At 40.7% G+C, this 15,561-nt stretch overlaps 1 protein-coding gene across 1 annotated transcript; it reads right to left on the reverse strand.

Annotated features, from left to right (window-relative positions):
• Positions 1 to 163: 163 nt before the first annotated feature.
• On the reverse strand, positions 164 to 12,928 carry ddx4 (DEAD (Asp-Glu-Ala-Asp) box polypeptide 4). Its single transcript, XM_029646777.2, has 24 exons — positions 12,794 to 12,928; positions 11,063 to 11,097; positions 10,863 to 10,878; positions 10,237 to 10,296; positions 10,111 to 10,161; positions 9,978 to 10,025; positions 9,822 to 9,845; positions 9,499 to 9,543; positions 9,318 to 9,356; positions 9,118 to 9,138; positions 8,630 to 8,680; positions 7,961 to 7,993; positions 6,542 to 6,577; positions 6,400 to 6,444; positions 5,876 to 6,021; positions 5,452 to 5,604; positions 2,961 to 3,115; positions 2,626 to 2,755; positions 2,334 to 2,500; positions 1,995 to 2,140; positions 1,779 to 1,878; positions 1,395 to 1,665; positions 975 to 1,082; positions 164 to 885 (listed from the first exon to the last, which is right to left on the reverse strand). The coding sequence occupies exons 2-24, from the start codon at positions 11,078 to 11,080 to the stop codon at positions 805 to 807; spliced, it is 1,944 nt and encodes a 647-aa protein (XP_029502637.1). The 5' UTR covers positions 11,081 to 11,097; positions 12,794 to 12,928; the 3' UTR covers positions 164 to 804.
• Positions 12,929 to 15,561: the final 2,633 nt, after the last annotated feature.

Raw genomic sequence — 15,561 nt, forward strand, 5'->3', positions numbered from 1 at the left:
GGGTGTGTTGGCCATTGCACAATGGCAAGTTTAACAGGAAATGAGGAAACAGGATGAATATGCCTGGGGACCGAATTTGAGCGCTCAGCTAGATTTTACAAGTGAAACATAACGTAAAGATTTAATCGCCAATAGCAGAAACAAAATAAACATGCCAGACAAATTATCCAAGACATTCTTTATTTTGAATAAAATGGGACTTTATCCATATTTCAAATGTCTGCATGAATTAATCATGTAAATCAAATGTATTGACTAATTTTGCCTGGCACAAAATGCCATGAATATTTTATACAACATAAGCACTCTTGTACCTCAGTTACAACAAGCGATCCAAAACTTGGGTCAACTCAGACTGGTTAACAGAACCACAGTTAGGTCTAAACGCAGAATCCTTACAGAAATACAACGCTTTACAGGTATTATTTGGGGACAGACACGCGTTACTCAATAGTTCAGTTCAAAACACACTAGGGTGTAAATGGCACATTTTCAACGAGGTAAAACATTTGGGTGAAAAGGGAAAATAATAAGTTCAAGTGATGCGTCACAATTCAAACCACAAGAACCAGTAGCACTAATAATAGCTAGAACATTCATTTGTGAAGTTTCACCTCAAGCACACAGATTTTAACCAGTGGTTGACATTAATGGGTTTTCCCATATCCAGGACCACGCACATTTCCAGAAATATCAAGCAGTGCAAAATTATTTTCTTTAAATAAAATAACACTAAAAGAAAAGTTAAATCGAACCAAAACATGACTTGAAAACAAAAACTAAAAGAAATGTAGATGTGCATCATCACTCCCATTCGTCGTCGTCTGCGCCACTGCTCAGGGCAGCAGCTAGATGACTTGCCCCATCTCTCTGGAAAGAGCCACCCTGTGGTCAAGAGATGAACCATGTGTCAATGAGAACACTAAACGTGTTCAATGGAAAATCACAGCACTCAACCTATTCCAGATCCATACCTTCCTGCTATCAGTAGAGGCAAAGGTTCTGCCACCTGGGTTGAACCCTGTGGTGCCATGAGCACTGAAGGCAGCTTCCTCCAGCCATTTGGGCACCTCCTGCTGGGCCTGTGAAAAGTAATTGCAGTGAGAATACATTTTTATTTTAGTTCAAAGTTAGCTTTGACTTACTTGCTAGCAGGCCTTAGAGCTGGAATCCTTAACGGTGAAACTTCCCGTCCGTTTAGGATTTTACAACAAAGTAAAATGCAAACATTATCCCCTCTCAGACATTGCACGCACACTAGAACAGCAGAATATATACTTCATTTTATCGAAAACACTTTCATCCACAAAACAATAACAAAGGTGTTGGGACGGACAGTGGCGCTGATCCATCTTTAAAGGTTGCTTTTGACCAGAGAGTGTGAAATCACTTACCCCAGACAGGACTTTGACCAGGGAGCGTGCCAGGTTGCTGTCAGCCTCCGGGTCAAAGAAACACACAGCTCTCCCGGTGTTCCCACAGCGACCTGTTCTCCCGATGCGGTGGACGTACTCATCAATGTTGTTGGGGAGGTCAAAGTTGACTATGTGTTGGACATCCTTGATGTCCAGTCCGCGGGCAGCAACAGAGGTGGCCACCAGGACAGGACACCTTCCTGAGCGGAAGTCGCCGAGCGCCTGTTCACGCTCCCTCTGCTCACGGTCACTGATAACACAATAACACATCATACAACTGGACAAAGACTAACAAGACATAAGGTAATCTGGGGCCCAACTAGCAATGACTATGGGGTAAATCACTTGAAGACAGTCCCTTACCCGTGAATACTAGTAGTATTAACCTTCTCCTGACACAGGAACGTTGCTATAAAGTCAGCCTGCCTCTTGGTTTCCACAAAGACCATTGTGCGTTCAGACCCTGCGAAGGCAGAATATGCCCGTCAACATGAAAAGGCAATTTGATGTACTGGAAAGTGGTTGAAGCGTTTGCATGAGAGGTGCCCGACAGTCATACAATGAGGTGCTGATGGGTACCTGTAGTCTTCAGGACCTCCAGTAGTTGGTCTCTTTTGGAGAACTTGGTCACCTGAACCACGACCTGCTCCACATCACTGCAGGCTCCACCCACCACACCCACAGCAAGGAACAGATAGTCCTTCTTCAGGAAGTCAGCAGCCAGTCTTAACACCACAGGACAACAAGGCATCAGGGGCCCACCCATTTCATTTAAAAACACACAACTACCATTTAGAAATCATGCAATGACTGGTTTCTACTGCATTATCCTTTACATTAGCTGCACAAATATTTAAACAGTCATTTTAAAAATCATTGTTTATCTCAGTTATCTGTGGCGGAGTGTGGGAGACAGACTTTTGGATGTCCTCGGGGTAGGTAGCGCTGAACATAAGGGTCTGGCGGTGCTCTTTAGCTGGCATGCCTGGGGACCCCACCAGCTTGCGCATCGCAGGCTCAAAGCCCATGTCCAGCATCCTGTCAGCCTCATCCAGCACCAGGTAACGCAGCTTGCTCAAGCCAATCTGGGGAAGTAGACAGAAGAGGCCGTATATCCATTTGCTAAAAAGGACTATGTTCACAGATGGCTTCACCCGGCTGCCAACAAGGTTTGATTAAAAAAGTGTTTTGTTATTGAAGCACCGATTACCTTTCCTCTTCCAATAATGTCCATCAGTCTTCCTGGAGTCCCACAGAGCACATTGCAGCCCTTCAGTATCTCGCGAATGGTGTAACCGGTGCTTATGCCACCGTAAACCACCACTGGACGCACACAAGTTCTACAAAAGACAGTGGGGGAAAAGTATCCAGAATCAGTGTCCATTGGAAATCCCCCCCTAACAATTTACCTTATAATTTGTTCTTATTATGGCAAAAGTTAATTGCATCTAGCGCCATTTCCACCATTACTATTGAAAAGTGCAGGTGGGGTGAAAGGGGTTGAACATACTGCCTTTCGAATATGCAGTGAACATAACTTCATACCCATGGGCAAACTTCCTGGCTTCCATGTAGATCTGGTTGATCAGCTCCCTGGTTGGGGCCACTATAATAACCTCTGGCTCCTGGATCTCGCTGAACTGACTAGCTGCCACGCCGTCCACCATCAGCTGCTGCAGTATGGGCAGTAGGAATGCAGCCTGGGGGACGACAACAAACGTTAAGATACTTAGTCTACCCACAGGCTTACCAGACCTGCCAACCCTGTCCAACTTTTTAGAGTACCAGACACACACAGCAAATTGGAGAATCAACTCGCAAATCTAATGTAAAGGCATTTTTAGAAGCATTGCCTCTATTGCTAATAACAGACATTCATTCTTCATCGCGCAGTCTTCTAAACTCCCGACTCCATTTAACTTATTTGGGACTGGGGGCAGTATTGAGAGTAGCTTGGATAGAAAGGTGCCCAGAGTAAACTACCTGCTACTCAGGCCCAAAAGCTAGAATATGCATATAATTAGTAGATTTGGATATAAAACTCTGAAGTTTCTAAATCTGTTTGAATAATGTCTGAGTATAACGGAACTCATGGCAGGCAAAAACCGGAGGAAAAAACATCCAACCAGGAAGTGGGAAATCTGAGGTTTGTAGTTTTTCAAGTCATTGCCTATCAAATATAAGGTGTCTAAGGGGTCATACTTCAACTGTGTAGGGGAGAGAAAGAGCCCCATTTCAACCAGGTGTCTTGCAGAGTGCCATGAGCTGATTATGCGCGCTCCCGTGAGAGGTAGCTGCGTTCCATTGCATTTCTAAAGACAAAGGAATTCTCCGGTTGGAACATTGAAGATTTATGTTAATAACATCTTAAAGATTGATTCTATACATAGTTTGACATGTTTCTACAAACTGTAATAGAACTTTTGACATTGTCTGAACAAGTGATTGCGATTTATGCATTTGGATTACTGGGCTAAAAACGCAAACAAAAAGGAGGTATTAGGACATAAATGGACTTAAACGAATAAAACGTACATTTATTGTAGAACTGGGATTCCTGGGAGTGCATTCAGATCAAGATCAAAGGTAAGTGAATATTTATAACGCTATTTCTGACACCTCTCCTTGGAAACTGGCTGGATGTTTGTGACTAGCGCTGACCAAACAATCGCACGGTGTGTTTTCGCCGTAAAGCCATTTTGAAATCTGACAGCGGTTGCATTAAGAAGTGTCTATTATATCCATGTTTAACACTTGTATCTTTTATCAATGTTTATTATGAGTATTTCTGTAATTTGTGGCTCTCCGCACTTTCACCAGATGTTTGTTTGAGACAACGCATTTCTGATCATAACACACCAATTTCATGAGGTTTTTGGACATAGATTAACTTTATCGAACAAAACACATTTATTGTGTAACATGAAGTCCTGTGAGTGCCATCTGATGAATATCAACAGTTAGTGATTAATTTAATACCTATTTCTGATTGTGAACCCTCTCCTTGGCTGGAAAATGGCTGTATGGTTTTCTGTGACTAGGTGCTGACCTAACAATCGTTTGATGTGCTTTCGCCGTAAAGCCTATTTGAAATCGTACACTGTGGCTGGATTTACAAGAAGTTTCTTTAAAATGGTGTAAAACAGTTGTTTGAGGAATTTTAATTATGGGATTTCTGTTTTGAATTTGGTGCCCTGCAATTTCACTGGCTGTTGTCGAGGTGGGACGCTACCATCCCACATATCCCAGAGAAGTTAATGTCAAAACGTTTATATTTAATTATACTTTGGTCATGCTTTTTGTGACATGGATCATAATTAGTCTCAGGTTGCGTGACCCTCGTAACATTAAGTGGAAAATAAAACTAATGGGACACAGAATTAAATGAATATCACATTCACAAAAAAAAAAAATCACTGATCGCATTTGTGCATTTTATTTCTTTCACTAGCAAATGCGAGTGAACTGCTGACACTTTAGAGCCCACTGAAAGTCCATCTTATGTTGGCTTGAAACAATTAGTGTTTACTTTCCCACAACATAGTCGAAAAAGGGGTTTGTTCATGTTTTTACAGACAGCTGACAGTCGGCAAACTCAGCATCACAACAAACAGGAGGGGCAGACACGATGCAGCTACGTCAAATAATGATGTATTTATCTCCTTGTCCGTTGACAAACTCTGTACATGTCTGTTGCAGCTCGAGTCAGGATGTTAGATATACTCAGTAGATTTGTTTATTATTATTTATTTTTTAATTCAGGCCCTATTAACTTCTGCGTAATTTTAACTCTGATCTCGTACATGGACAGAGAACTGAGTAGTTGGTACACAAAATGCGTGCATGTTAGCAGGTCTGGCTTACACATGGCGACCAACACAAGCGCTGTAGATTTATACCAGAATAGGTTAACCTGGGTGACGGAGAGGGCATACAACCAGAGCTCCATTTCACATGTGAGTATTTGAACTACAAGAAAAAGGCACTTAAGACCGCTTGCTAAATAGGGAATTTCAGTTCTACAGGGGCAACTTACCGTTTTCCCAGATCCAGTCTGGGCACAGGCCATGAGGTCCCGGCCAGCAGCGATGATGGGAATGCCATGCTTCTGTACTGGGGTGGGCTTCTTATAGCCAGACTTACTGACGTTCCTGTTCAGAGATTCACACAGGGCAGCCTCTTCAAAACTCTGAGGATAATAGGTTAGTCAGTCTCAAAATCACAGCAACGTTGCCATTTACCAATACAACAAGTACACAACAATCCATCTGTTTATTTATTTAAAAATCCAGCATTTATGTTGCAAGTGCAACTCTGGGGCCATCCCAACATCTTAACCTTTTCCTTGTTCTTTCCAACAAAGCAACCAATATTGTGGAAGTCCATTCAGTTGTGAAGGTAAGGAGATTAATAAAATAACCCATTAACACTAAGAACACAGCCACCAGTAAGGCACTCACCATGATAGCCTTTGGCGGATTGCTGCCGCTGACATCGACCAAGATGTCATCGTACTTATCAAAGTTGATGCCCGACTCATAATGAGCAAAAATAGACGACTCCTTCTCACAGAGGGCTTCGGGCACATAGGTCACCTTTGGGGGACCTGGTGGTAGAGTGAGGTTATGAGAACGTGATAACCTTCTGAAGTATTTAATTATAGAATCCACTGAAAGAACATCTCGGATGCAACTTTCTACAACTGAATGTTGTTAAGAGAAAAGCAGCAGCCTTCTTGTCGTCAATGTTGAAACGAAACCCAAGTAGTTGTAGCACCACTCATAGGATGTTTAATTACATGAATAAGTTACAGGGAACAAAAACACTATGCAATGGTTCCCTTTAAGTATTGTTTAGTGTTGTAAGGGATACATCAGGGTTCCCCAACTGGGGGCCAGGCCTGGATTTATTGCCCCCCCAGCTGAACCTAGTTGATGATCCCTGGTATACATAGTCAAACAAAACACTTGTATAACATACAAACCTGGATTGCCACCATCTCCACCACCATCCCCATCCATGGTTGAGCCTAAATAGATGAAAATCTCACATAAGACATTATCAAATGTAAAAATATTCAACATCAAGTCAAGGAAATGAATTAGTAACAAATGAAAACATGGAACCTTTAGAGAAAACTTCTTCATCTCGTCCACGATAACCTGGAATGATAAGACATGGGAAGTTTCACAATAAGGCTTGCTGTGACTCAATCTCGTAAATGCAAGGCCAATTACTATGGCTCTATAAAAATCAACGCAAAAATTACACTGATGGAATAACAGAATCCAGAACAAAACAGAACGCAAAAATATGAAACAAAGTAATGAACTTAATGTAATTAACTATACCGCACAAAAATAAACACAACATGTAATGTGTTGGCCCCATGTTTCATGAGCTGAAAATAAATTCAGAAATGTTCCACATGCACAAAATCATTTCTCTAAAATTATGCACAAACTGGTTTACATCCCGTTGCGAGCATTTCTCCCTCTGCCAAAATATGCCACACCTGTCAGATGGATGATCAACCGGCTGATTAAACAGCATAATCATTACACAGGTGCATATTGTGCTAGGGACAATAAAAAGCCACTAAAATGTGTTGTCACAACAGAATGCCACAGATGTCTCAAGTTGAGGGAGTGTGCAATTGGCCACAAGAACTGTTGACAAATAATGAAATGTTCATTTCTCCACCATATGCCATCTCCATCATTTTAGAGAATATGGCAGTACGTCCAACCAGCCTCACAACTGCAGACCAAGTGTAACCATGTCAGCCCAGGACCTGCACATCACCATGCGGACTGTGATGACATTTTTTTCTGTAATGAAGCCCTTAGGTGGACAAACTATTTCTGATTGCTGGACCTGGCGCCCCAGTGGCTTGTTCTGGGTCCCAAGTGGGTGGGCCGATGCCCTATGCGAAATCCATAGGCTAGGCCCAAATTAATTTCCTTAAGAACTAACTCTGTAAAATCATTGAAATTGTTATGTTAACATAATATTTTTGTTCAGTATAAAATGTGTTTGCTAAAGTTAGAGGAAATGAACAGAATGAGTCAGTGATTTGCATTTCCTGCAACTTTCTGAAGAAGCAACAAGAATTCCCCCTCTGTGCGGTGCACACATCTATCACCGTGTAGCCGTTAGCGATGATGCTAACAAATTATTATTAATTAGTCATTTGTATTGATGCTAATGAAGTCTTCTGGTAGATGGAAAGGCTTTCTTAACTACAAAGTAGCCTATGCTTACCTGGCATATGATTTTAATCAAGCCAGTGAGTTTTTATTTTGCAAACTCCATATGTGCATTACAAAAACAGTGCCTCTTGCTCGGTGCACACTGGAATTGAAGGGTAATTATACCCCAAAATAATCAAATTTGTCCTAGACATCCTGAAGTGGTTTAGGCATTATGGACTTAGATCAAATGTAGTAGTTTTTATATTAAAAGTGATTGAGTGAGAAAACCTGAAGAGGAAAACTGAGAAAACAGAATTTGGGGAAAATAAATGTATAGGGCCCTAAAATTACCTCCTCCGCCAAATCCTCCTCCATCACCACCACCTGAAACAAACCATAGTTAGCAACAACTTTGCCTCAAGCATTTCAACTGATTTAAACCATGAATATTTTTCGAGTGCCATGTCAGCAACACCCCCACACTGCTCAAATCATAGGCAAATACACTTTTTGCCTAATGTTGGTAAAAGGCTGCCTCAGAAGGAATGGTAGGTAATACAGTTAGGTACTGAAGAGCAGCCAAGTTAACTAGAAACAAGTTTAAATGTACAAACAAGGGATAAGGTTGGGTAGGAGGGGAATCCCAGAGTAATCTTTTTTCTCAGGAAGTTGAAGCAGCCCCCCGCAGCTGCCATTTCCTGAAACCGAGTCTACAATAATATCAAACAATGCAGCCAACAAATAAATCTTGTTTGAACTAAATTAAATTGTGGTCAAAATCCTACAATGTACCAACTAGAAGCCCATTATATGGCTGTTTCTCACACCAGCATACTTGCACCTCAAATTGCATGCATGGTACGCAAAATGCACACAGGTTGGCAGGTCTGAAAATATGTTTGCATTGCCATCAACTAGGAATCTTTGAATGATACTCACTGGTAAAAGACTGAGGATAGATTTCAAATCATATATTTTAAGGAATATTTTAGAATTTCCGTAAGTGAGGTGCTGATTTACCTGACCGGAAGCCTCCCCTGACACCTCTGCCTCCCTGGCTACCTCCAAACCCTGAAAAGTGAAGGATTTGAGCAAGAAAGAGCCATAAAAAACAGCATGATACATTTCATTAGCGTACCACCATTTCAATAATGAGAACTAGAAATTAGTCTAGACCACCATCCACAAAAATGTTAACATTACATATTTTAGCAGACACGTATTCAGAGCAATTAGGTTTAAGTGCCTTGCTCAAGGGTACATATATATTTTTTTTACATGGTCGGCTCTGGAATTTGAACCAGCAACCTTTAATTGGCCCAACGCTCTTAACTGATAATCTACCTGACCTTTTTAATCACTAATATCGGACAAGAGCATGTTCAATTTATTTGAATGCAAAAAGACATGCAGAAACACTTGGGAGGACAACGAGAGCGTTCAAACTGAGCCAACCATCTAGAATAACTACATTTTCTTGCATTTAGAGAATATGAAAACCAACATACCGCCATCATTGCCATCATCCCCTGTCAAAAAGTAGATTTCACAAAACCCACGTGTAAAACATTACATCCAACAGCTAGACGGATAAGACAATATTCAAGAAACACTTCAAAATCAGGGGCATAATGTTTATTAAGACTCTGCTCATCAAGAAAAATTACAATGTGGGGCATGAGAACTAGAGGATAAGAATAGCTCTTACCATTTCGGATGCCTCCTCCCCTTGATCCTCTGCCGCCCCCTGTTGAGACAACAATTTGAAGCATTTAGGGAGACAAAAATCACAATTAAGAGTCATGCAATTACCCATCGTTCCAGAAAGTTAATTGTCCAGAAAATATTTTTTCTAATTTGTTTATTTCAGAAGGAACCACAAGTCTCACCTCTGCCTCTTCCCCTGAAGCCTCCATCACTGTTCCAGGAGCTGTCTTTATCGGTACAGAACAGATCCAATTCAAAGAACAGCAAAGTTGATACAATTCGAAGTATGATTTAATAAAAAGTCATGCCGAAGACATTTGAAGACCCTCAAAATGCCAGCGGCACCAGCATAATACATTTTGGAACTCTGAAACGTATCAAATACCTTGAACAGTATTATGCCTCTATTCTATTTTAGTACCATCCCCATGAATTGATCACAGTGTGACAATTTGCTCAACTGCAGTCTTGAGCTGCAATATAAGTTAACAAGTCAGTCACTTACCTTCATTCCCATTCTCACCAGCTCCTGTTGACAAAGGGCAATTATTATAATTATTTCCAAGATGCCTTAGGCATACATCTTGAGTAAATACTCAATTTTACACAGCAATAATTACATCAAATATCAAGTATTTAAAATAATTCTGAGACTATGCACCTGAAGAGAAACTCTTGAAGTCTCCACCACCTCCCCTGGACCCTCGGCCTGTAAGTAAAAATTGCAAGAATTTCAAGTCAGTAGAGTAATAACTCAGACCAGTGATAAGAACCATTTATTTTAAATAACTTGCCTCTGCCGCCACCAAAGCCACCACCTCCACTGTTCCAGGAGCTGACTTTATCTAAAGAGATCACAAATCTTAACATTGTTTCAATTCGTGTAAGTTACCTAATGGATATAAAAGGCACAATCCTACCAGTCGGTCTCCCAAAACTGGAACTTTGGCCACCACTGGTCCACGAGCTCATTCCACTTTCTACAAAAACACATTCAAGCTCAGCCATTAATCGTTTGTTACATCCTGTGATTATTTTGTTTAAAGGCTTTCCCAACACCCGTGAAAAATCAATATATCACTAGCCACTTTAAACAATGCTACCTAATATGTTACATACCCTACATTATTCATCTCATATGCATACGTATATACTGTACTCTATATCATCGACTGCATCCTTATGTAATACATGTATCACTAGCCACTTTTACTATGCCACTTTGTTTACATACTCATCTCATATGTATATACTGTACTCGATACCATTTACTGTATCTTGCCTATGCTGCTCTGTACCATCACTCATTCATATATCTTTATCCCCTTACACTGTGTATAAGACGGTAGTTTTGGAATTGTTAGTTAGATTACTTGTTGGTTAGTACTGCATTGTCGGAACTAGAAGCACAAGCATTTCGCTACACTTGCATTAACATCTGCTAACCATGTGTATGTGACATCAAATTTGATTTGGCTATTACAGAAAACATGTCCATTTTGCCAAGGGAATCCAGTTAGTCCACATACAAATTACATGAACCTACCATTACTTGTGGTAACCTGCAAAGTAAAATAAAAATAAAAAATGTAAAAAAAAATGAATGTTGCATTCACATATGCTGATTTAAGCCAATATTACACATATATTGTCACTACTTGGTGTGAAATGTAAGCTTTGGTTCACAAATGACTCCACTAATATGTAAAGCATAACAGCTCAAATGACCGGTTTAGAGTAATTTACCTCATCCCAGTTGTCCATGATCTACAAATGTGGTTCTGAAATCAAGAAATGTCAAAAGTCAATTAACTGCACCTGGTTATCCATTACCTAGCTTGCTACATTTTAGGATGCGTTGGTAAATTAAATTTCACAGAACTTCGAGTGTGCATAATAACTAATGAATTCACAACACCTGTTAAATAGAACCGTGTGGCTATCGGCAACGTTCTGGATGACATGAAAACAGGCTACCCAGCTCTGCTAGGGCGTGTAAAATGGTCAGAGTGAAGGTTTCTCTCAATTGTGTCTGGAAGTAGCTTAGCAAGCTAGCTAACTTTAGCCAGTTAACTTTCTTGACTGCAGTTGTGAGGTCCGAAAGCTCGGATCAACCCCTCATCCAGAGCGTCCAGTGTGCGCTCTGAACCAGTCGCTCTAAACCAGTCTCTCTGAACCGTCGCTCTGAACGCCAAACCTCGAACCAGTCGCTCTAAACCAGTCTCTCTGAACCGTCGCTCTGAACGCCAAACCTCGAACCAGTCGCTCTAAACCAGTCTCTCTGAACCGTCGCTCTGAACGCCAAACCTCGAACCAGTCGCTCTAAACCAGTCTCTCTGAACCGTCGCTCTGAACGCCAAACCTCGAACCAGTCGCTCTAAACCAGTCTCTCTGAACCGTCGCTCTGAACGCCAAACCTCGAACCAGTCGCTCTAAACCAGTCTCTCTGAACCGTCGCTCTGAACGCCAAATCTCTGAACCGTCGCTCTGAACGCTCCAGGAGCCAAACCTCTGAATTTACAGACGCCCAGAGCGCACTCAGACACTCAATGTATAATTTAAACACATCTTTAGTAGTCAATGTTTCAGAACGCGTCTAGGAGGTTCTCTAGTTAACTAGCGCTACTAGAGTATTTTAAATTAAAACAAGTGTGACCACTGACTAACGTTAGTGTACTTTGTTGGGAAAATAGAATCAAAGCACATAATGACATTGCAAGAAATTAGCTAACTAGGTTGTTACACAGCCACCAGAAAGTACTTATTTTTTTCCAATACTGTACAATGACAAATGAGCCTCAGAAGATGAATAGTCAGTGATATCAGTAAATCAGCTCCCATCTAGGCCGCACTAAGTAACGCTAGTTAACTACTTTTCAGGCCATTTGTCTGCGGTCATTAACCCACCAAATTCGCCCAACACGTGCAGCCATTGATTTCGAAATGTAAAGACAACATTAACTAACTAGATAAGCATGTCTAACAAAGTTCAGTAATGTTAAGCGAGCTAGATAACATTAAGTCAGTTATCCAAATAACTTTTTTATTTTTTTATAATTAGCCAGTCATGTACAATATGTAGCTAGTTGGCAAGCTAATGTTACCCTAGTTAACTGGCTGAACAAGCAAATTAGTCTCATGCTCGCCATGTTGACTAGGTAATGTTAGCTAGATAGCATTATGTAGATTTATAAATAATCTGTAATATGTCCGAAATGGCACCAAAAATAACAATATGAATGGTTATATGTAACAAGTTTTGATAACTTTAACTGTAAAGTTTAGTTAACACCAAAGTGGCTTCCTATGGCGCTAATTACCTAGCCAACACGAACCTAGCGGTCTTCTAGCTAACCCATAAAGAAGATTACTAGTTAAACAGCTAATCAACTTAAAGATACTTTTTCCCTGCAATCATTACAAACATAAAAGCATTTTGATGCACTGAGGAAAAAGTACAATTGAAACCTCCCGTACATTGTCGAAACGCTTTCCCGCAGCGTCTTGATGTCCTTCCACGTGGCAGAAGGTTGTGGATCGTCAAAAAGAGAGCGCGCTTGTTGGGGAAGCGATAAAAACCCAGCTGGACGGCGGGAGGGAGACAAGGATGAAAGGGGGTGTTACTTTTTATTAAAACATTTTATAAAACCACTGCTCGGGATTTATTTACTTATCATTGAAAGGTCATATCAAAATGAAATGTTGATTTACAAATATATATATTTTTAAATATAAAACTATAAAGCTTTATATGGCAGAGTAAGTGAGGAGTTACTATTTAATGTGACCTCCCATCTTTCTCATTTACATGTGGCTCATCCATATTAGTAATTATTTCTCCCTGGTAGTTTTTTATTGAAACGGAGGGACTGTGAAAATATATTTGTTTCAACAACTCAGACAAAATGTGTAAACAAGAAGCTCTATAAAATCGATGTCATCCATGTTGTGATTGGCAATTAGGGTAATTGCTCCGGTCACGTTGTGTGTTAGGTCATGTCAATCACCTGGAGGAATGTTTAGGAACGTTCAGATAGAAAAATGTAATGTAGAACAAACATGCCTCTCTAACATGTACAATAAGGAATCATGTCGGCTCTAGTGATATATTCCCAACTATCTTTTATTCCGTACCTAACATTATTTTTTCCACCAGAGGGCAGGAGCCTCATCTGACAAAAAATTCCCCGATTGTAGTCTTATAAGAATAACACTACAATATAGATTCACACTGTTAGATATGATCATTTAGCCTGGTTGCCAGTCTCTGTAAAATTCCACTCCTTGTACTCTGTTTCATGTGCCAAAGAACCATGAATGTGAACTATTTAATTAAAGATGAATTTTAAAGTTACAATATGTAACTTTTCAGGGACAGTACTGTCATTCTCAGTGAAAGCAAGTCTAAGAAGCAGTATATCTGCTCTACGTGTGCTATTCCTATAATTCCATCTCTTAAGTTTTGTTTTTATCTTTTTCATTTGGTTTTGTACACCAAATTCAAACAGCTGAAAATACAATATTTTTGGTTATTGAAAAGTTATTTCACAGCAGTTCAGATTGTACAATGATTCTCTACACTATGCATTGCTTGTTTTGTCACATAAACTGAAATTAGGGGAACTAGAAGAAATGTAGCAATCAGGAAATGAAGAAGTGATTTTTGCATATTGTACCTTTAAGCAAAGAGTGGAATAACAGGTGGCGTTTGTTTTGCATGGCCCAGTGCCCCTGGTGGGTGAAGATTTCACTTAAAGGAATAATCCACTCAAAACCACAAATTCTTATGATTTATGTTGTTAAATAATGCAAATATGTGAGAACAATATATGCTGTGAAATGTTTTTGCATTTAATTGTTCTAATAAGGTAGGAAGCAACATGTGTATCATCACTATTGGCGAATCCAGATGGGAGGAGTCTACAGTCACATGTGGCATCCCACAGGGGTCAGTCCGTGTTGGGGCATATCCTGTTTTTAATTTACATGCTTTATCAACTTCCACTAATTTATAACATCATCTTCCACTGCTACGCTGACGATAGGTCTACATTAACACCAAACCGGACACCCTCTCTGCCCGGGCAAAACTCAGCAGCTGCCTAGAGGACATCAGGGCATGGATGACAGAGACCCTCCTCCAGTTGAACAGTAGCAAGACTGAGGCTATACTTATTGGGACACCCAAGCAGGTCATCAGTGCTGGAAACACCTGTCCTACAATCAACTGCCAGATCATCCACCTGTCCTCTGTCACCTCCAACCAAGGAGTCAAGTTTGATCCTTCTCTGTCCTTCGAAGCCCACATAAAACAAATATGTAAAACATAATTTTCCCATCTTATAAACATCGTCTTGGTCATACCGTCACTCTAGACGCAGAGAAACTGTGAGGGTTGGATTATATTGAGCTCAGACCGGGGCACCGGTCTGAGGCACCTGACGTGAACTGGCAAAAGCGGTTAGGGAGGAGCACCCTTCTTAAACCGAACAGTAATCTGCGGGCGCTTGGTCATGTTGTCAAAAAGGCAGTATGGAGCATCATCCAGAAACATACATCTGTATTCCATCAAATATATGTTTGAATTTTCAAACTAGTTTTCATTGGGAATGCAGATAAAGCTTTTTATATCAAAAGCAATCACTTTTACATGTGAAAACACAGAATCCTACTCATTACTCCACATGCCAATTATGTCACTTTTGTTTCGCCGTGGGCTTTGAACGGGGCACATGGTTCACACCCGGGAGGCAGCCCAGTTTCCAAAACAAATGCAATCAACTTTCCTGGTGCAAAACACGCCTACCCGTGCTCCCGGGCCAGATTAATCAAATCCTCTCACTCATCAACGCCTTTAATCTTCTCTAGGATCAACTATGGCAAAGCGCTGTTTGGGGGCCTCCCAGCCAAATCACTACAGAGGCTCCAACTAATCCACAACAATGCTGCCAAAGTCAGACCATATCACCCCAATGCTGGCTCAACTTCACTGGCTACCAGTCAACTACAGCAGAGTTTTCCAATCTCGGTCATGGGGCCCCCCCTGGGTGCACATTTTGGTCAAATCAAATGTTATTGGTCACATACACATGATTTGCAGATGTTAATGTGAGTGTAGCGAAATGCTTGTGCTTCTAGTTCTGACTGTGCAGTAATATTTAACAAGTAATCTAACAATTCCCCAACAAATACCCAATACACACAAATCTAAAAGGGTGAATGAGAATATGTACATATAAATATAT

The sequence above is a fragment of the Oncorhynchus nerka genome, linkage group LG4 (genome assembly GCF_034236695.1).
Source record: "Oncorhynchus nerka isolate Pitt River linkage group LG4, Oner_Uvic_2.0, whole genome shotgun sequence".
In the NCBI taxonomy this organism is placed as follows: domain Eukaryota; kingdom Metazoa; phylum Chordata; class Actinopteri; order Salmoniformes; family Salmonidae; genus Oncorhynchus; species Oncorhynchus nerka.